We start from the raw sequence: 22,187 nt of genomic DNA, 5'->3' as shown, positions 1-22,187 counted from the left end.
TTGTTTGGATTTGTGAGGGTGACGAATGAGAGATGTGTGCTGTGAAGGGCTATGAGTTTGGGGTTATCATGTATGGTGGCTATGCTGTTGCACAGATGTGGCAGTTGGGCCAAGTAATCCACTATCTCTGCAGTCTTCTTCATACAACCAATGAAATTATTGCACGCAAATTAAATGTAGAATAAGGTTAATGGTTGGCTGAACTACCTGTGATATCACAATGGATTAGGACTCGCGGTATGGCATAAAAACGTTCCGACTGTAGCTATACACTGGGTGTAAAGTCAAAATGGCTGAGAACTTTAAACTTGGACAGACTGTGAAACCCAGTGATGATTCAACCTGGTGGCATTCTGAAGAAAAAGAGCTCTTAATTATGCTTACAGATGCTTCCTTCTCTTCACACAGACTCTACAGATACTTTAGGCTTCAGAATGACATACAGAGTGAAATTCCTGTAATCTTATTATATAGCTAGCTGTAGATTGGAAAAGGAAGTATAACAAATAGGATGAGGGTGTGTGGGAGCCCAGTCCCTGAGTCTCAATGTCTTTGTGCTTTAAGAGCTCTGTGCTCCACCCTCAGTTCCCCTGACAGTGCTCTGGTGCTCAATGAAGCTGGAAGCAGCAATGCCATGGGGACCCTATCACATACAGATACCCAAGCAAACCAAAGTAGCCATAGAACCTTTAAAGATCAGTGACAGATGAGCCAAATAATCTACCAATGATAACTTTTGATACATATGTCCAGTCTCTCTCATCCAATTGATTTATGTGAGGAGTACAGACATTATTATGGAAAATAGTTCCACCTTTAGGGTGACTGGCTGGTAGCCACCCACTAGGCCCTCAAAGATTCTGAAACCCATGCTGCTTAATGAAATAAATGACCAATACATAAATTAACTTTCCCTCAAAAATCAACAGTATTCCTATTTGGGTCAAGTTATGGAAAGACTATACAGCAATTCTATGGACTAAGGTGTGTGGAAATACCCTTCACAGCCCCCTCCATCTGTAGGGATAGGAGCAGGAGTGAAGGGAGGTACTGAGACTTGGCACTGGGGGGAGGCAGCCAGTGCCAGGCTGGAAAGAAGGGACCTGCAGGTTCCTATCTGCTCCTGGGCTCATTCCAACCCCTCTAGGTCCCGCTCCCTGCTCCCAGGCCTGATCTACGGCCTGCAGCAGTTGATCTAGCCCCTCTGGGTTTGGCTCTTATCCCAGAATGTGGGAGTTCACATGGAAATGGAGCCCCACACAACATTTCCACTGTGGGGGCACTGCAGCCCCCAACCCTGGCCCCCACCCCAGTTCTACTGCCCCTGCTATGGATCACCACAAGGTTGATCCCCTTTATTTACCCCAGGGACTTCTCAGATTTGGAACTCTGATATCTGGGGAAGAAAAACATGAACCACGCAGGTCTCCAGTTTTATACATTTTATTAGCTAAAATTAAAAACTAAGCAAAACCATAAAACAAAACATATAAACATATCAAATTTGAATAAAATGGATTATCACATTAATCTGATTATCAGGTTAATTAAACCATATCAAATAAACTAACAATTCCTTGGAAGATTTTAATTATTTGAGAAGGTAGTAATCTTGTTTAGCTATTAGCCTCAAAACTAACAGGACATTATTAATTACAATGCCAATCAGATTTATATTCCAGCCAAACAGCTGATACAGGGAGTGTCAAATCACACCCTGGATGATGCTAATGATGAGACTACAGCTCCACGCCAATTAAGGCAGTCTGCTCAAATTACTGGTGGTTTAGGTAACAGTCAATCTTTCCCCACCCTGCTCTCTCACACCCCTGAAAAAACACCATAGGGTTCAATGAACCATTCCAACACAATTGAAGATTGCACAGCTTGTTACATACGATATACAAATGACAAATGTAGGTGAAAGCAATAAGATTTCTCAGGATTAAACACACAGTTCCTCCTTCGTTAAAAATGTGTGTGTAATCTTTTACACAACAAGCTTATTTAACTTAGGGTTGTTTTAGACATTTGAGGAACAATTTTATAGGCAGAGTTCTCATATTCTGTGACTTCTATCCACATGTACACTCACTATCAGCCATCTGCTGGAGTTATGCAACAAGTGCAAGAATGCTGAGGTAGAGGCATCCCTTTACTAATAAAAATTAGAAAAGAAAACAAAACTGAAAAGGTTGAGAATATATTTCTTAAAGGAACCATTTTTTAAATTAATTTTAATACAGACTAATTAATTATCTTACTTGCAAATAAATCAGAAAATTCATTCTATACATAAAAAGAGTAAGTGCTGTAAATTTGAGGTGCATATGCTGTATTTTTCATACATAATAAAGAGGTTAAATTCCTGTGTCAAGTGCAAATGAGAACTCAGCCTTAACTATGGAGTCATGACCAGCTGCTTCATAATGTTGAGTACGCCACACATTACAAATACATTATTTTAGGAGTGTTTTAGAGATTTTGTAAAAATGTGATAGGACTATTTTTCATATCCCTCCACTAACAAAGCCAACTCCCTCAGTTAACATGAGATGGCACTGTACAGGACTCAGAAGGAGCCACTGAAACCTCTAAAAATTACTCGAAATAGCTTTTCTTTTCCATAAAAATAACACAACTTTAATTATCATATATTGTGCCCTGCGAGGCTAGAAATAGAGTTGGCTTGGTTGGAAAGAAGAGGTTACTCACTTTGTGCCATAACTGGAGTTCTTTAATGTGTGTCCCTGTGGGTGCTCCACTTCAGGTGCACATGTGCCCCCATTTGCCTTTGATCGGATATTTTTGGCAGCAGTGTCTCTTTGGTCCATGCCTGTGCTTGCATATCCTCGTGCCCCACACATCCTCATGTGCTGCACCAAAGATCTATAGGGCGGTGCAGGTGAACCACCCTCAGTTTCCTCTCTACCACAAAATCCTGCAGAGGGGAAGGTGAACGGATAGCTGGGCACCCATAGGGACACACATCTCAACAACCTCCAGTTACTGTACAAGGTGAGTAACCTCTCCATCTTCCATAAGTATTGTCCTAATGGGTGTTCCACTTCAGGTGACTCTGAAGCAGTATCTCCACAGGGAGGTGGGTGCTTCCAAACAGAGTAATACTGAAGACAGAACTGCACTGCCAACTACAGCATCTGATCTGGAGGCATGAACCACATCATATTGGGTGGAGAAAGTATGTGCTGAAGTTCAAATTGCAGCTCTACAAATTGCAGCAACTGGGACATCTTTGAGTAATGACACAGAAGAAGACTGAGACAAGGAAGCTGAATGTTGGCACAGTCATAATATGAAATAATACATTCAGAGATCCATCTCAAGAGTCTCTGGGTGGAGACTGTGGATCCTTTAGATCTGTCCCCATTTGAAACAAACAACCTGGGAGACTTTTTGAATGATCTTTATCAAACATTCTTCTTTATCAAGATCTTTATCAAGCATTCTTAAAACTACAATACCCACCTGGGGAAGTGAGGAAACAAATTGACAGAGTGAGACGGGTACCTAGAAGTGACCTACTACAGGACAGGTCCAACAAGGAAAATAACAGAACACCACTTGCCATCGCATACAGCCCCCAGCTAAAACCTCTCCAGCACATCATCATTGATCTACAACCTATCCTGGAAAATGATCCCTCACTCTCACAGACCTTGGGAGGCAGGCCAGTCCTTGCTTACAGACAGCCCCACAACCTGAAGCAAATACTCACCAGCAACTACACACCACACCACAGAAACACTAAACCAGGAACTAATCCCTGTAACAAATCCTGTTGCCTACTCTGTCCCTATATCTACACTAGCAACAACATCAGAGGACCCAACCACATCAGCCACACCATCAGGGGCTCATTCACCTGCACATCTACTAATGTGATATATGCCATCATGTGCAGCAATGCCCCTCTGCCACGTACATTGGCCAAACCAAACAGTCTCTACGTAAAAGAATAAATGGACACAAATCAGACATCAGGAATAGTAACCTATAAAAGCCAGTAGGAGAACACTTAAATCTCCCTAGACAGTCAATAACAGATTTAAAAGTAGCCATCCTTCAACAAAAAAAAATTCAAAAACAGACTTCAAAGAGAAACTGCAGAGCTACAATTCATTTGCAAATTTAACACCATTTATTTGGGCTTGAATAGGAACTGGGAGTGGCTGGATCACTACAAAAGCAATTTTCCCACTCTTGATATTGACACCTCCTCCTCGATTATTGGAAGTGGACCACATCCACCCTGATTGAATTGGCCCCATCAACACTGGTTCTCCACTTGTAAGGTAACTCCCTTCTCTTCATGTGTCAGTATATTTATGCCTGCATCTGTAATTTTCACTCAATGCATCTGAAGAAGTGGGTTTTTTACCCACGAAAGTTTATGCCCAAATAAATCTGTTAGTCTTTAAGGTGCCACCAGACTCCTCGTTTTTGTGGATACAGACTAACACAGTTATCCTTCTGATACTTGATTTCTGAATGGTTTGGTTCTGTCCAAACAACAGGCTAATGCCCTCCTGACGTCCAAGGTATGGAAGACAGCTTCCTGCCTAGTCTGATGTGGTTTCAGAAAAAAAATGAAAGATGAATATTCTGGTTAATATAAAAGTCAGAAGACACTTTATGTAGAAACTTGAGGTGTGGTTGTAATGAAACCTTTTCCTTGAAAAACACTGGGAGGGTTTGCCATTAAAATCCTCAATTCTCCACCTTTCTAGGCGGAAATGATGGCCACCAAGAAAGTTGTTTCCATGGACAGGTAAAGCACCAAACACATAGCTACTGGCTCAAAGGAGTATTTCACAAGGTAATTAAGGACAAGGTTCAAGTCCCATACTGGAGTAAGTTCTATGATCTGTGGAAAAAGATTAATCAGTCCTCTGAGGAAACTTGACAGTGTGGGGCAAGCAAAAATTGAAAAACCTTCCACAGACAAGCAAAAGGCTGTTTTGGCTGTGATGGGGTCCCCGGTGTGCAACCTGGGACTGCTGAGCCCTCCAAACCAACCAGCCTAGGTTGCCTCTCACATTCTGATGTTGATGTCAAGCTACCACCTCTGTCAGGCACTGCACTTTTACAGACATCCACAGGCAAGGACACACCCAGCTGAGTTACATGAAACATCTTCCAGTCACTCATGAAACATCAATAGGGACGCTCCAGTGAATTCCCCCCAGTTCCCCAGTCTTGCACCTCAGAACTGTACCATCTTGCACTGGTTAGAAACCTGGTCTGTGTAAATTCATTACCTAGTTCACCACTTCGTCAAAGGGAAGTGGACAAGCACCAGCCTTTGTAACCTGAGCAGATTTCCCAAGTACTTTAGACAAACTCACTGGTAAGGATAAAACGTTAAAATAAGTTTATTAACTAGAGAAAGATAGATTTTAGGTAATTATAAGTGGTAGGCATAAAGGTCAGAGATAGCTACATTAAGAAAATAAAAGCAAACACATTCTAAATCCTAAACTTTTAGTCTAAGCAAGAGTTGAATCAAACAGCTTTTCTCACCCTGCAAGATGGTACAAGGAGGTTACAGTTCCTCAATTCAAGGGACTACCTTCCAGCCTGGGACCAAACTTTCCCAGTTCAATGTCTTTTCCTTGCAGACATTCTTCCAGGTGCTGAGATGAGGGGGAAGAGAGGCCTAGCGATGATGTCACTGTCTCTCTTTTATACTTTCTTCCAGCTGCTAGAAAGATCCTTGCTGTGATGTGGTTAGCCCGCCCCTCCTGGTGTATGTACCTTCTCCAAGAAGCCTCAGGAAGAATGGACTGTGTGTTGATGAGCCATTGATGACCATCTGGCTAGTGATGGCTACTCTTTTGTTGTAACTGAAAGGCTAGCCGTGGGCATTCCCAACCTCACAACATATTTCAGTAACATAGAAACAAAGAATATCAGGGTTGGAAGGGACCTCAGGAGATCATCTAGTCCAACCCCCTGCTCAAAGCAGGACCAATCCCCAACTAAATCCTTATATATAGCAATACTTCATAACTTCACACACAATGATAGCACATACAATTCAACATGATATTAATGTTCAACAGATTAAGACTTTTTAAATGATATAGCACAAGGCATACTTTGTACAAAACACATCATAATAATATCACAGTGGTGAATATGTGAGTTCCAGGGTACTACTTTGAGGTACAGAGTGTCACAATATCCACCAAATGAACCATGATGGAACTCATAGTGAGACCTGACCTTTTTAATTCTAGCAGGTAGCCCAGGATGGTGGAAAGAGAAGAGGGAACAAGAGAGAATTAATGACAGGTACAGCACTGGTGAAATCACTTCCATTTCTGAAGGCAAGTATTTATCACAGATATCTTTCTGCTGTTTAACAACACCTGCTGTACCTCTGTTGAACAGGAAGTCTCTATACCAGAGAACCATCTAGGAGCCGCACCTGGAGTCACAGAACTTCCAATTTGGGATAAAGCACTTGAGTATCCTGAGACAACAGGCAGCAACTGACTGGAATGGTCAGTGGTGGACGAGAAGCAAGTCGAATCAATGAAGGATACCAAATGTGTCTCAGCCAAATAGGTGCAATCAATATGACCTTATCCTTGTCTTGCTTGACCATGCTGAGAAATTTTACGAGCAACAGCATTGGTGGATAAGTGTAAAGAAGACTCCTTACCCATGAAATAAGGAAGGCATCTCCTAGTGACTGAGGATCAAGTCCCCCTCTTGAGTAATATTACTTCACTTTGTGTTGGTGATGGTGGCAAAAATATGCTGTTGATGACTTGTGAATCCAACTCTGGGAGAAGTGTCTGCTGAGTTCGTCAGCCGTGGTGTTCTGTATACCCAGGAGGTAAGAAGCGGAGATGACTACCTGGTTGGCTATGCACCAATTCTTGAGTTTTACCACCTAAGTACATAGTGAGGGGGAGCACGCCCTCCCCTGACAATTGATGTAGAACATGCAGACTACGTTGTCTGTGGCAGTCTTGAAAGATTTGGCTCAGACCAGCGGAAAGAAGTGAGTGCAAGCATTCCTGACTGCTCTCAACTACAGATAATTGATGTTCAGAAGACTCTCATGGGGAGACCATTTGCCTTAGATGGTGTGTGGTCTCAGATGCGCTCCCCATCCCAGCAGGATGCATCTGATGTAATAACGATGGTAGAAAGAGCTTGAACTAAAGGAATGAAATGAACTCCCATACAGGATTCTTCCACCAACTGATTGAGTCCAGAACCTGATAGGGAACAGACACCTGCGTGTCCAGACTGTGCTTGTTCACTATATAAACTGTCCTGAACTATCCCAGGAAACACAGGAGATTTAATCTGGTTTGTTGGGCTATGAAGATACAAGCTGCCATATGACCTAATAGCTGAAGACAATTTCTTGACGACGTTTGAGAACTTAATTGAATTCTTGCAATATGATTTTCAAGTGTGTGAACTTGTCCACAAGTAGGTAAACTCTGGCTATTGCACCATTTGGAAAAGTTCCTATAAAATCTATCCACTGAACTGGGGTCAAAACAGACTTTTCGAGATTGTGTTGAAGGCCTAAACTGTGGAACAGAGACTTTGTCATTGGTTAAGATTGACCTCTGAGAAGCCAATCATTGAGATGAAGGAAAGCAACTATACCTAGTCAACGTAGGTGGGCAACTAGAGCTGCCATTATCTTTGAGAATACTCTTGGGCAGAGAAGAGTCCGAAGGGGAGCACATGGTATCGGAGGTGATTGTGGTTGACTGTAAAATGAAGAAACTTCTTGTGAGAAGGGTGAATTGTGACATGAAAATATAAATCCTGAAGGTTGAAACTCACAAACAAATCCCCAGAATCTAAGGAGCAAATTACAGCTGCAAGGGTCACCATCCTGAATTTCTGCTATTTCACATAATTGTTTGGAATCTGACATATAATATAAGCCTCCATCCTCCATTCTTTTTAGGGAACAAAAAATACTTGGAACAGAACCCCTTTCCCTTGTACTGGACTAGAATTGGTTCTATAGCTCCTAAGCATAGAAGGGAAGTGACTTCCTGTCTCACCTACTGATTGTGAGATGGGTCACTGAAAAGGGATGGGGAAGGGGGCTGGGATGGAGGGATGGAAATGAAATAGTTTGAATAATTGATATTACGACCTCCAAAAATTCATTTGTCGGATGTTATTCTCTCCAATGCAGGTTGAAAGGGGGAGAGGTGTTATCCAAAGGTGGGGAGGAGGATAGGATAGCACAGCTGTAGAATCTTGTGGAATGGATGATCTGGACTCAAAACTGGCACTTGGACAAAACAGATGGCTGGGATGAGGTAGCTGCTGCAGTTTGTAGCTTCTTTTTAGAGAACCTAGGACTCTTGGCAGGTGGTTCAGAAGGTCTATGGAAACTAGAGAAAGAAACTGGGCAAAATCTTTGAGTTGTCTGAGACCTGCTGAATTTTCTTTTATTTGCAGGTATATAAATCCCAAGGGATCTATGTGTGGCCCTCAAATCTTTTAAAGCATGAAGAATGTCATTGGTAGACTCAGCAAACAATTTGAGACCATCAAAAAGCAAGTCCTCAACAGTACTTTGCACCTCTTATGGAAGCTGCACAACTGAAGCTATGAAGCTTGTTGCATCACAATCACAGTGGAAATGGACTGACTGTGCTGCAGTATCAGCTGAATCTAAGGAGGCCGAGAATGATGTTTCCACTAAGAGTTGCCCTTCATTTATGATGGCTTTAAATTGCTTGTGGTGCTCCTCTGGCAACTGCTCAATAAAGGTGTTAAACTTATTATAATTCAGAAAGTCATACTTTCACATGAATGCTTGTTGGTTAGCTATTCTGAATTGCAATGTTGCAGAGGAGTAACTCTTATGACCGAAGATGTCGAGTCACTTCTGGTCTTTGTTGTAAGGGGTAGACTTAGCACTGTGTTGTCTACTGCACTCATTAACTGTCCACAACCAGGGAATTTGGTGTTGCGTGTTAAAATAAAAACTCTGAGTCCTTGGCTGGAACAGAATCATTTTTTGTCAGCATATTTACAGATGATCTTAGCAGGCTCTAGCAAAAAACCGGGAGGGCAACACGAACGGAAATGTCCAGGAGTTTATGATAGGAATCCTGGACTCTTATAAAGGCATATGAAGCATAAGCAATGAGTTTCTTCAGCTCCTGGAACTGTCTAAGGTCATCTGCCATGGAAGGTGGTGGAGGCATTACAGCCTCATCTGGCTATGATGATGAAATATTTGTGTGAGGTGTTGCCTACTTGTCAGCCCTTACCTCCTGCTCCTCAAAGATCTCCTCTACTGGTCGGAGTGAAGACAGTGGAAAATGGTTCTGCCTATATTCCTTGAGTGTGTTTCGGGGCTCTTATGAACATTGTGGGGCCCATAGGGCATGGGAGGAAGCATCTTCCGTTGATCATACCAGCTAGACAAGGGTCAAAGTCATCTGTCCGCTCAGAATGGACAGGAGAATGTTGTCTCACAGAATAAGCAAGAGAATCCTGTACCAAAATCTCTCAGAAGAGTCATTGTCAACATACTCAAGGGGAGGTGATACTTGTTCACTCTGGATGGTCAAAGTCGGTATAGAAGGAGGTCCCAGTGAAAAATATGGAGTTGATAACCTGGAGGATCTCGGTGCAAATAGATGTCCGGTGCCAGTAATAGGTACTCTGGCTCATTCAAGACAAGAAGGTCCTTTGAATACTAAACTCTACAGCACCAATGGTACGTAGGCAGGAGTTAGATGGCCTCCACAGGATTCCGTTTTCGGTACCATGTTTTATATCTGTCTTGAGTTTGTGTGTGCTACGGACCCTGAGTGTTTGGTATCAGAATGTCCGGGGTCAGACTCCAGCACTACCAATGCAGAGCTATAGGATAATGGCATAGCTACTGGGGATACAAAAGTGTTTGATGTGATACAACTCTGCACAGAACTTCTACTGGTATGGATAGGACTACCCAAAGACGAAGTCATCTTCAGTACCATATCCTCTTTGGTAGTAGTATGACTCTTAGAGGACACTTCAGATATCCTCAGAGTACCAGAGACACAGGAAGCCTCAACAAAACTCCCTTTGGGAACTGAGGTCTCCAGAACATTTTTCTCAGACAGCGACTGAGACATCTTAGAAGGAGATCTAGGACTCCTACTTTTCTTATCAGTACCCAGAGACTTAGAATATGAAGCTCCCTGTACTGTTGATATTGAGGCAGATGCTGGCTTCCCTGAGAATTTCAATGACCAAAACCCAGAGGTGGGTGGGGTAGCAGCAATAGTATCCCTTGAGGCTCTAAGTGACAAGGATCCTGAAGTTGATGGGGGTACTAAGTGTGCTTAGAGGCCAGGGTGCAAGGCGGTTCTCAGAGCTCAGGTAGAGACCAGTCTTAGGGCTTGCTCAATCACCAATAATTTGAATTTAATCTCTCTGATTTTTTTTTTTGAGATCTGCTTTTGAAGAAGGAGCAAGTCTTACACTTACTCGGGATATGGGTGTCCCCCAAACTGCAGAGGCACCAAGAAACTTTGTCATTGACCAGGATAGCTGCCTGGCAGGAAAGACACTGCTTAGAGTGTGGGGATCCTCCCATACCACAGAAAACAAGTCTAAAACCACCCCTCAATCAGGAAAAAGGCTAATAAAAGGGGAACAACAATCCCAACAAACTAACTAACTAACTAAACTACACCAAGAACAGCCTGAGTAAAGAGGGCATTCTGGATACTCCATCTCAGGCCAAGGGTTGTTCAGAAGGGACTGAGGGTGGTTGGCTCACACAGTCCCATATATTCTTGGCATGAGGATGTGCAGGGCACATGCGAAGGACGAACAGACACTGCTACTGAAAATCTCTGATCAAAGGTGCATGGAGGCACACGCGCACCTGAAGTGGAGCATCCATAGGGACACTATTCAAAGAAGAATCCTCTTTACAGCAGTCTAAAACTCCTCTTGCTAGCCCTCCAGAGCTATAAGATACCATATCAGACTAAGTTTGTAATATTTTTACATATAGAATTGCTGTTACTGACTCAAATCTCTGGAGATGTCCTCACAGAACATAATGTGCTGCCCCATTCCACATTACATTCTGTGGCATACCCCTCCAACTGAAACATCACCTGAGTGGTGGGTTAGGGGACAGCAGATAGTTGGACACATCTGCAAAGGAAGTGTTAGCATAGGAAGGGAGTGCCCTGAAGAACAGTGCAGTCACTTGACCTCTGTATCAGTGTCTTTGCTGCTTTGGTAGATCTCAACCTCTGCACATTTGTTAAGAGGATGGAGACAAAAAACTTAGGGCAGGTGTACACTACAGCCGGGATCGACACTCTGAGATCGATCCACTGGCAGTCGAATTAGCGGGTCTAGTAAAGGCCCGCCAAATCGACTGCAGATCGCGTTCCAGTTGACCCCTGTACTCTACTCCCGACAAGAAGAGTAAGGTAAGTCAATGAGAGATTTTCTCCCATCGACCCCCCGCGGTGTAGACCCTGCGGTAACTCAGCATAAGGTATGTGAATAACATAGCTGGAGTTGTGTAGTGTAGGTCGGCTTACCGTAGTAGTGTAGATATAGACTCTGTCTTCCCACCCCAAAGGGAGCAATCTGAAAGAATCAGCATTGAGTTTCCTGGTCCCGAACGTAATTTTTTCCTGTTCAGGGGATGAATTTTTCCCTACCAAAATTACAATATATACGAAATAAAAAGGCTACTATGGTTAAACCAAAAGCTTTTTCTCTTTGTTTACCTATAAACTATATGACTCGTCCTTGATAGTATGATATCTTACTTAGTTTTATATGCTACACAAATGAAAGGATAACAATAATAAAAAGAATCCTGAAAAGAAAATCCTTATTTCTTATACCTGCTTATAATCATATTTATATAAAATGTGGTGTTCAGTAATAAAATGCTAAATAATTCTCTTTGTGGATTATACAGTTTAGTAACTAATATAGAAGATACAAACCATCATTTACAAGAAGATGCCATCTACTGAGCAAAAGTGTAATCAGCAGGCAATTTCTATTACAGCCAAAATCTTTTTCTTCCTTTATTGATTTTCTCCATTGCTTTTCTAAAGCCCCCCAAGCTATCTGAGCCAGTGTAGCAAATGAAGAAAACATAGGACTTCTCAATGACCCCAATATCAATTCTGCTTTGTACTTTACCCTGTCTCAAGGCTATGGATCTGATAGGTTAGTTCAAGCAAGAGACAGAAAATAGCATATATAGTATGTACACACAGACACAAATTCAGAGCAACTGAGTAGAAATTACAGGTTAACCTTTGGAATTAAGCCTAATAAATTTGCAGTTTTAAAACAACTTGCAGATAATACACTATTCACCTGTATATCAGCTAATTGATTCATCATGTAACTCTTTTTGTGCTCCAGTTGTTGTTCTGTTTGTTTCTTCTGTTCATCTAGTTTTTGCATCTTCTGATTCAGATTATAAAGTTTCTGGAAAATATATGCATAGACAGATGTGTTAGTATTCAAAAGTAATTGTCCTTTTCTTCTTTGGGAAATTATAAAACACATTAGCTATTAAATACTCTTTTTTAAAAGTTTCAATTTATAAGTTCATCTTTAGTTTCACTTAAACATTTTTTTATCTAGTTCACTTAGTAGCTACATTATATATTTGTGTGTATACATTCAGAACCACTTCAAACTATATAAATAGCATTTTAAACACACACACACACAGCTATGTTGATTCATATATTGTATTCTGTCATATAGAAAAATATCACTGTTTCACCACTGATTATAAGCAAACCCCTTTCCTCCCAATGGTTCTATGAGTTTATTTTGCCAGCTAACACATAGACTTTCTATGTTCAAAAATAGAGAAACGAGGTGGGTGAGGTAAACATCTTTTATTGGACCAACATCTGTTGGTGAGAGACAAGCTTTTGAGCTTACCCAGAGCTGAAGAAGAGCTCTGGATAAGCTGAAAAACTCTCTCTCACCAACAGAAGTTAGTCCAATAAAAGGTAGTACCTCACTCACATTGTCTCTCAGTGTAGTGGGGCGGTCACCCCGCTCCAGCCCTGAAGGGGTTAAAACAGCCCTGGGAAAGGGCTGCTCCGGGGAACCAATAGGGTAGGCTGATTGGGGAAGCAGCCACAGCTGGGGCCATGCCCCAGTCAGGCCACAGCTGGCCCTATATAAGGACTCAGGGAGGAGCTGGGTCACAGTCTCTCTCTAGTGGTGGAGAGGGAAGGACCTAGCTGCCTGGGAACTCAGGGTACAGGGAACAGAGCAGGGCTGGGAAAAGGCAAGAGGAGCTCGGGAGCTCCATCACGGTAAACCCCCAGGCTGCAGGCCTTGAGAAAGGCCAAAGCAGGTATTGGGGCTGCAAAAGTGCAGCCTGGGGTTAGGCAGAGGCAGCAGGTCCTAACCCCTTGCCAATGATGAGTGGCTATTACACTGCAATCTGCCCCAGTGAGCAGGGGCTAGATGATAACTGGCAGTAGCCACTGAGGCAAGGTGGGTTTAAAGGGTTGGGGGTTCCCCTGGAAGGGCAGACCCAGAATAAGGGGGTACTGCTGGGGCAGAACTCCAAGGTGAAGGCACCGGGGTCCAGGAGGGACACAGGACCAGCAGCTGGCAAGACACTGGCCTGCAGAGGGCGCTCCGGGCTGGACAAGAGCTAATTCCCAGGATGACCAGCAGGAGGCGCCGTGCTGGTGAATCTTTACTTCGCTACATTCTAATATCCTGGGCCCAACACAGCTACAACACTATTTTCAAAATGTGTGTTCTGAACGGCCTACATGAAAATAGCATAAGGGAGACAAGAAATACTTATGGTTTAGTGACTGTGAACTAACAAGGGAAATAGTACTTAGGAGAGCTACTAAGAAACTGTAAGAAGAGAAAGAATAGCATATTGGGATTTCTCATTTTTACATCATTCACTAATCCAGTGTATTATTAATTAACATATCCAGAAAATTAGTTTTTTTTTCATATCTGCTGTACTAAACATATTTACATCATCGGTATAAGTGCAAACTATTAAATGATAGAAGTAGTTATTAACATATATAATGACTAGTAAAATTTGTAAATTACTCTGTACGTGTACAAAAAATATACAATGATAAAGTTATTCAAAGTGTTTTCTTTGATAAGTTATGAAATTATGTATCATATGTAACAGCATTAAATATAGCATTCACATTCTGATTCACTTGCAATACTTTCAATTTTTAATCAAAGAGTTTAAGTTCTTCCATGAAATTACCAACATTTTTTTAATATTATTCAGATACAAACCTGCTTGTGCAAACATAGTTTCCAAGCTTTTAAGACTGAAACAAATATACAGCTAAAGACAAGGATATATAACTCATACCACACCCCTTGAGGCCTCCAGAAGACTAATGATGTGATCTTTGTCACATTGTTTCTACTAAATTTTACTTAGGGAGGGGCTAACAACATTAGTCACTGCCATTAACATGTTGTTTTGAAAATACTATTAGCTATTAGAAATATCTTTTTGTAGTTTTATGTAGCAGTTGTGACTTATTATACCTGCATCACAAATAAACTATCTCAATTATTTTAACATACTTTCAAAAAAAATTATTCTACATCTGAGAGATTGGGTAGTTTAAATATTGTAAGTAGTCTTTCACAGGAGCTACACAGAGAAGAGAAAGAAAGGAAAAATTGAGTCCCTGTAGGAAGTGAAGGCAGAGAAAGAGGAGGGTCTAGACTGACAAGTCTGACTCAATAGTAAGAAAACTGAACTCAGAGTAAACTGTAGATGAGATTGCTTGGGAAAATTCTTCCAACAGAGATGGAAGTCTTCACTAGCTTAACTGTGATTCTGCAAAAGAAGATTCATGTGAGCTGGAAGAAGTCATGGAAGTTTTCATACCTAGCTACCACCTCTCAGGGAGGTAGATTAACCACAGTGATGGGAAAACCCCTCCTGTCAACACAGATAACGTCTACACTAAAGCACCGCTGTAGCATTTCAAATGTAGACAAGCCCTAAATTATTCTGCTGAGGATAATACATAGGCTATCAACAAACCCTGCAGAAACCGCTTCCTGAGTCTTAAAAAGAAAAGGAGTACTTGTGGCACCTTAGAGACTAACCAATTTATTTGAGCATAAGCTTTCGTGAGCTACAGCTCACTTCATCGAATGCATTCGATGAAGTGAGCTGTAGCTCAGGAAAGCTTATGCTCAAATAAATTGGTTAGTCTCTCATCGGATGCATCCTATGAAGTGAGCTGTAGCTCATGAAAGCTTATGCTCAAATAAATTGGTTCGTCTCTAAGGTGCCACAAGTACTCCTTTTCTTTTTGCGAATGCAGACTAACACGGCTGCTACTCTGATTCCTGAGTCTTGCAATCTTTAGCTTCTTCTCAAGAAAGTGATACACAAAAAAGGGGACTGGGAATGGGCACGAACTGGAATCTCTTTTTTTAAACTATATTTAACACTGATTTTTCTGAAAAAATCCTGTTTTATGTTTCCTGGGGGAGGGGGGAGGGGGAGGAGGAGAGAATCAGTCTGAAAAAAACCAGGAAAAGAGAGATTTGAGGCATGACTCATTGGGGGTTCTTGACCATCTTATCAAATTTGTTTCTTAAAAGATTTAGAACTAGAGAGAATGGAATTGCAGGTGGAAGATGTTCACTGTATCCTCTGTTTACCCCTGTGGCAAGAAAAATAAGGTTGCAGCTGAGTATACTACTGATTAAGGTGTCAGGTGAATGTAAAGATGCTCAAAGGCTTGCTGATGAACTTGGTATAGCTTACCTTGGCTAATCTATGGGCCGTTAGACAAAGTGTCTCACATTACATGAACCATTTTCTTATTGTCTTCATAAATGAATCTTATTTTGGGATAAACAAAGGTGAATAGCTCTTCTCATTTTTGATGGCCAGACGGAATCATCAGTTATTAATGATTCAAGACATACCTGTCACATATATCCCTTATACCCTTTATCAGTCCCCCTCCATTTTCAGTGCATACAGGTATAAAGGATAGAGTAAGAAATGGTTGCACAAAAATAAAAGCGAAAAACACTTTCAAGAGGTTAAGCTTAACAAGACAAACTATAGCCTTTGTTCAAGGTAGTTTCCTTACCCATCTATCTTTCAGCAAAATGACTGATCACCCCGTCATCCTCCCACAAAGTCCAAAGTGCTTGGTTCTTAGGTGAAAGATAACTCAGGGTTCTTTGCACCTCCCTTCTATAGCCCGTGCAACTTGAAATGGATTCTTCTGAAGATTACCCCTCAAAGTAAAGTACCTTCAAGCTGTGAGGAAAGTGACATGGAGTCTAGTGGTGAAAAAAGTTTCTTCCCCCACTGGTGTTTACTAAAATGCAAATTGATCTGCTTCCTGGAATCTCTTCACTCTGCTGAGAGAATATCTCCTCCCCCTGTTTACCTTCTATGTACATTGCATTCCCATTGTCTCATTGTACATTGCAAATACCTTCAAGGTGGCAGAACCACATTCCTTTGTCTGGGGTGGAGTAGCTTTAGACTTTCCTGGCAGACACACCTTGATAACATAATTTCCAATATGTTTGTAATTTTGCATTTGTCTTCAGTCCATACATCACAAATAATATTAATGATTGGTATGTTATTAGCTTTCTATTAGTATCTTACATGATACCTTCAAGGTTATGACATTAGTGAGTTGGGATACACTGAACTGGTCACTTAACTTACTACCAGATAGCAAATAACCCCTTGCCTTCTTGCACTGGGATGCTGTTAGTGTCACAGAAAGAAAAGGACAAAGGGAGAACCAGTGCCATATGACATGTCAATACCATCATTATTCACACTTAGGGACAATAAATTGGAATATTGATGGGTCCTGAACATAGAGAGTGATGTACTAGGTTCAAAGAAAATAAGGTGTTTCTTTTACTGCATTATGACAAGCTTATCAGCCACTAAATGGGGATGCTTGGAATTATGTGTTTCTATCTCAGTTCAGAACAATGCTATGGACCAAGTTTTCAGTTGGTTTGGCGTTGGCTGCTTGAATCTGAAATACTACGTCTTCCTGATTTTCAAATGACACTCACAATGTGGTATGCCACCAGTTTCCTTGTGCTTACTGATGTTTGTGTGTGATTGTGCCTTCCCTGCCTGGTTGACCTGTATTGCTACTGCAGTCATGACCTTTCTCCCAAGGACATACAACATCTTTGAGCCCTTGTCAGTCAGGGTGGTCTTCTAATGTTGTGACCTAGCCCTCTCCATAGCTGCCTGTACCAACAGAGAGTTGGGGACGGGATGGGAGAAAAGAAATTCAGCAAATTCAGAATTCTCTGTAGCCAAGAATCCTTCCCTCATGGCTATACGAGTGGCTAGGCTTTTGTGTACTGTATCTGCTGCATCCTCTGCAGCCTGAAGGAATGTTCTTGTCACTAACTTGCCCTCCTTTATGAAGGACTGAAATTGGGCTCTGTTCTCAGGAGGAAGTTTGTCCTTAAAGTCCACAAGCCTGGAACAGTAGTTAAAATCGTATTTTGCTAACAAGGCCTGATAGCTAGCAATATGGCCTGTAGAGGACAAGACCTTTCTCCCAAGGAGATACAACATCTTTGAGCCCTTGTCAGTCAGGGTGGTCTTCTAATGTTGTGACCTAGCCCTCTGCATAGCTGCCTGTACCAACAGAGAGTTGGGGATGGGATGGGAGAAAAGAAATTCAGCTCCCTTGGGGGGACAAAATAGCACCTCTCATAGACTCACAGACTTTAAGGCCAGACGGACCTTCATGATCATCTAGTCTGACTTCCTGCACATTCAGGCCACAGAACCTCACCCACCCACTCCTGTAAAGACCTACTGTCTGTGGCTGAGTTACTGAAATCCTCAAATCATGATTTAAAGACTTCAAGTTACAGAGAATCCACCATGCAGCAGAGGAAGGCAAATCCCTCCCAAGGTCTCTGCCAATCTGATGCGGGGGGAAATTCCTTCCCGACCCCAAATATAGGCATCAATTAGATCTGACTATGTGGGCAAGACCCACCAGACAGACACCTGGAAAGAATTCTCTGTAGTCCTCCCCATCTAGTACCTCATCACTGGCCATTGGAGGTAATTGCTGCTAGCAGTTGCAGATCAACTACACGCTATTGTAGGTAGTCTCATCATACAATCCCCTACATAAACTTATCAAGATCAGTCCTGAAGCCAGGTAGGTCTTTTGCCCCCACTGCTTCCCTTTGAAGGCTGTTCCAGAACTTCACTCCTCTGATGGTTAGAAACCTTCATCTAATTTCAAGCCTGAACTTGTTGATAGCCTGTTTATACCATTTATTCTTCTGTCCACATTGGCACTTAAATAACTCTTTCCCTCTCTGGTATTTATCCTTCTGATGTATTTATAGAGAGCAAACATATATCTCCTCAGCCTTCATTTGGTTAGCTAAACAAGCCTAGCTCTTTCAATCTCCTTTCATAAGGCAGGTTTTTCAATTCCTCAGATCATCCTAGTAGTCCTTCTCTGCACCTGTTCCAGTTTGAATTCATCTTTCTTAAACATGGGAGATCAGAACTGTACACAGTATTCCAGATGAGGTCTCATCATTGCATTGTATAATGGCATTAACACTTTCCTGTCTCCACTGGAAATACCTAGGACTGCATTAGCCTTTTTCACGGCCATATCACATTGGAGGCTCATAGTCACCATGTAATCAACCAATACACTAGGTCTTTCTCCTCCATTGTCACGTCCAACTGATATGTCCACAGCTTATTGCAAAAATTCTTGTTAGTCCCCAAGGGCATGACCTTGCACTTTGTATTATTAAATTTTATCCCATTTCTATTACTCAAGTTTTCAAGGTCGTCCAGATCTTCTTGTATGATATTCCGGTTCTCCTCTGCACTGGCAGCAACCCCCAACTGTGTGTCATCTGCAAATTTTATTAGCACACTCCCACTATTTTTTGCCAAGGTCATTAATAAAAATGTTAAATATGATTGGTCCCAAGACCGATTCCTGAGGATCTCCACTAGTAACCTCCCTCCAGCCTGAAAGTTCACTTTTCAATATGACCTGTTGTAGTCTCCCCTTTAACCAGTTCTTTGTCCACCTTTCAATTCTCATATTAATCCCCATCTTCTTCAGTTTAACTAATAATTTCCCATGTGAAACTGTAACAAATGTCTTACTGAAATCTACATTTCCTTTGGCTACAAAAATCAGTTATCTTCTCAAAGATGATGATCAGATTGGGTCTGGCACAATTTACCTTTTGTAAAACCATGTTATATTTTATCCCAAGTACCATTTACTTGTATTTCCTTAACTACTTTATCTTTCAAAACTTGTTCCAAGACCTTGCATACAACTGAGGTAAAACTAACAGGCCTGTAGTCTCCCGGATCACTTTTTTCCCCTTTCTTGAAAATGGGAACTATACTAGCAATTCTCCAGTCATAAGATACAGATTTACAGTTTACAGATTTATTAAAAATCCTTGCTATTGGGCTTGCAATTTCATGTGCCACTTCCTTGAATATTCTTGGAGATAGCCTATCTGCACCCCCCCAGTTTGGTCCCATTAAGCTGTTAGAGTTTGACTTCCACCTCAGATGTGGTAATTTTCATTCCCATATCCTCGTTCCCATTAGCAGTCCTGCCACTACCCCTACGATTTTCATTAGCCTTATTAAAAACTGAGGCAAAGTGTATGTTTAGGTGTTGGGCCATGCCTAGATTATCTTTAATCTCCACCCCATCCTCAGTGGTCCCACTTCTTTTCTTTTTACTTATATGGCTATAGGAACTTTTTAGTATTGGTTTTAATCTCTTTTGCAAGGTCCAATTCTGCTTGGCTTTTAGCAATTCTCACTTTATCCCTACATTTTCCAACCTCCAAGAAGTAGCTTTCCTTGCTGATCCATCCCATCTTCCATTCCTTGTAGGCTTTCTGCTTTCTCTTAATCACCTGTTTGAGAAGCCTGCTCATCCAGCTTGGTCTGCAACCGTTCCCTACAAATTTTTATTTTCTTACTTGGGATGCAGGCTTCAGACAGAATTAATTTAAATCAAAAGTTGCAGAAACTAAGACTCCTCCATATTCAAATCATTGAGTTCTTCAGTCCAGTCCACTTTCCTAACTAATTTCCTTATTTTTTTAAATTTTGCCCTTTTGAAATTAAAGACCCTAATTGCAGATCTATTTTTGTTTATCCTTCCATTTAATTTAAACTGAATTACTTCATGATCACTCAATTCCATATTGTCCCCTACAACCAGTTCTTCTATGAGGTCCTCAATATTCACCAATACCAAATCTAAAATGGAGTCACCTCTTATTGATTCAGCAACTATTTGGTGAATAAATGTCAGCTATCACATCCAGGAAAATCTGGGCCCTACTATTATTAGTAGCACTTGTACTCCAATCTATATCTGTGAAGTTAAAGTCTCCCATAATCACAACAATTCTAAGTAATATTTATTTCATTAAAAACATTGAAGAGGTCTCTATCCTGGAGCCTGGGGGTCTGTAGCATACTGCAAGCAGTTTCCCAGGGGAACCTCTAGTAGCTTTATTCCCCAAAGTTATTTTGGCCCAAACAGACACTGTCTTATCCATTCCATCACTTCTCATTTCTTTACAGTCTTATTCCTTGACTTTAGCAAAGCTTTTGATACGGTCTCCCACAGTATTCTTGCCAGCAAGTTAAAGAAGTATGGGCTGAATGAGTGGACTATAAGGTGGACAGAAAGCTGGCTAGATCATCAGGCTCAACGGGTAGTGATCAATGGCTCCATGTCTAGTTGGCAGCTAGTATCAAGCAGAGTGCCCCAAGGGTCGGTCCTAGGGCCAGTTTTGTTCAATATCTTCATTAATGATCTAGAGGATGGCGTGGACTGCACCCTCAGCAAGTTTTCAGATGACACTAAACTAGGAGGAGTGGTAGATACACTGGAGGGTAGGGATAGGATACAGAGGGACCTAGACAAATTAGAGGATTGGGCCAAAAGAAATCTGATGATGTTCAACAAGGACAAGTGCAGCAGGGCAGAAGAATCCCATGCACTGCTACAGACTAGGGACCGAGTGGCTAGGCAGCAGTTCTGCAGAAAAGGACGTAGTGGTTACAGTGGATGAGAAGCTGTGGTTAGCTTTCTTGGCAACAAGGGGCAACAAGGATATGCTGACTCATATCCTTGTTGCCCCTTGTTGCCAAGAAAGCTAACGGCATTTTGCGCTGTATAAGTAGGAGCATTGCCAGCAGATGAGGGACGTGATCATTCCCCTCTATTCGGCATTGGTGAGGCCTCATCTGGAGTACTGTGTCCAATTTTGGGCCCCACACTACAAGAAGGATGTGAAAAAATTGGAAAACGTCCAACGGAGGGCAACAAAAATGTTTAGGGGGCTGGAGCACATGATTTATGAGGAGAGGCTGAGGGAACTGGGATTATTTAGTCTTCAGAAGAGAACGAGGGGGGATTTGATAGCTGCTTTCAACTACCTGAAAGGGGATTCCAAAGAGGATGGATCTAGATTTTTCTCAGTGGTACCAGATGACCGAACAAGGAGTAATGGTCTCAAGTTGCAGTGGGGGAGGTTTGGGTTGGATATTAGGAAAAATGTTTTGAGTAGGAGGGTGGTGAAGCACTGGAATGCGTTACCTAGGGAGGTGGTGGAATCTCCTTCCCTAGAGGTTTTTAAGGTCAGGCTTGACAAAGCCCTGGCTGGGATGATTTACTTGGGGATTAGGTCCTGCTTTGAGCAGGGGGTTGGACTAGATGACCTCCTGAGGTCCCTTCCAACCCTGATATTCTATGATTATCATTAATATACAATGCTACTCCACCATTTTTACCTTTATTTTCTGTCTTTCCTGAACAGCACATTCCCTTCAATGCCTATATTCCAGTCATGACTACTGTTCCACCACGTTTCTGTTATCACTGTAATATCTGATTTCACTTCCTGCACCAGTAGTTCTAGATCCTCCATTTTGTTACCCAGGCTTCTTGCATCGATATACAGACATCTCAGTAGTTTCTCCTTAGCTTTGCCCAGATTCCTCACACACTTGAGTACAGTCATTCTACTGCCAGTATCACCTACCTGATTATTTGCTTAATTGATATATGCACTATCCT

General features: G+C 41.8%; 1 protein-coding gene across 1 annotated transcript in view; it reads right to left on the bottom strand.

Annotated features, from left to right (window-relative positions):
* Window positions 1–22,187, bottom strand: part of CCDC178 (coiled-coil domain containing 178) — a 368,653-nt gene that overhangs the window by 223,367 nt on the left and 123,099 nt on the right. Inside the window, 1 exon segment of the mRNA XM_077809023.1 lies at window positions 12,385–12,498. Within this exon segment, the coding sequence (XP_077665149.1) occupies window positions 12,385–12,498 (114 nt within the window).

This window comes from Eretmochelys imbricata, chromosome 2 (genome assembly GCF_965152235.1).
Source record: "Eretmochelys imbricata isolate rEreImb1 chromosome 2, rEreImb1.hap1, whole genome shotgun sequence".
NCBI lineage: Eukaryota > Metazoa > Chordata > Testudines > Cheloniidae > Eretmochelys > Eretmochelys imbricata.
The sequence above is the reverse complement of the archived record's forward strand: the minus strand, read 5'-3'. Positions and strand labels throughout refer to the sequence as shown.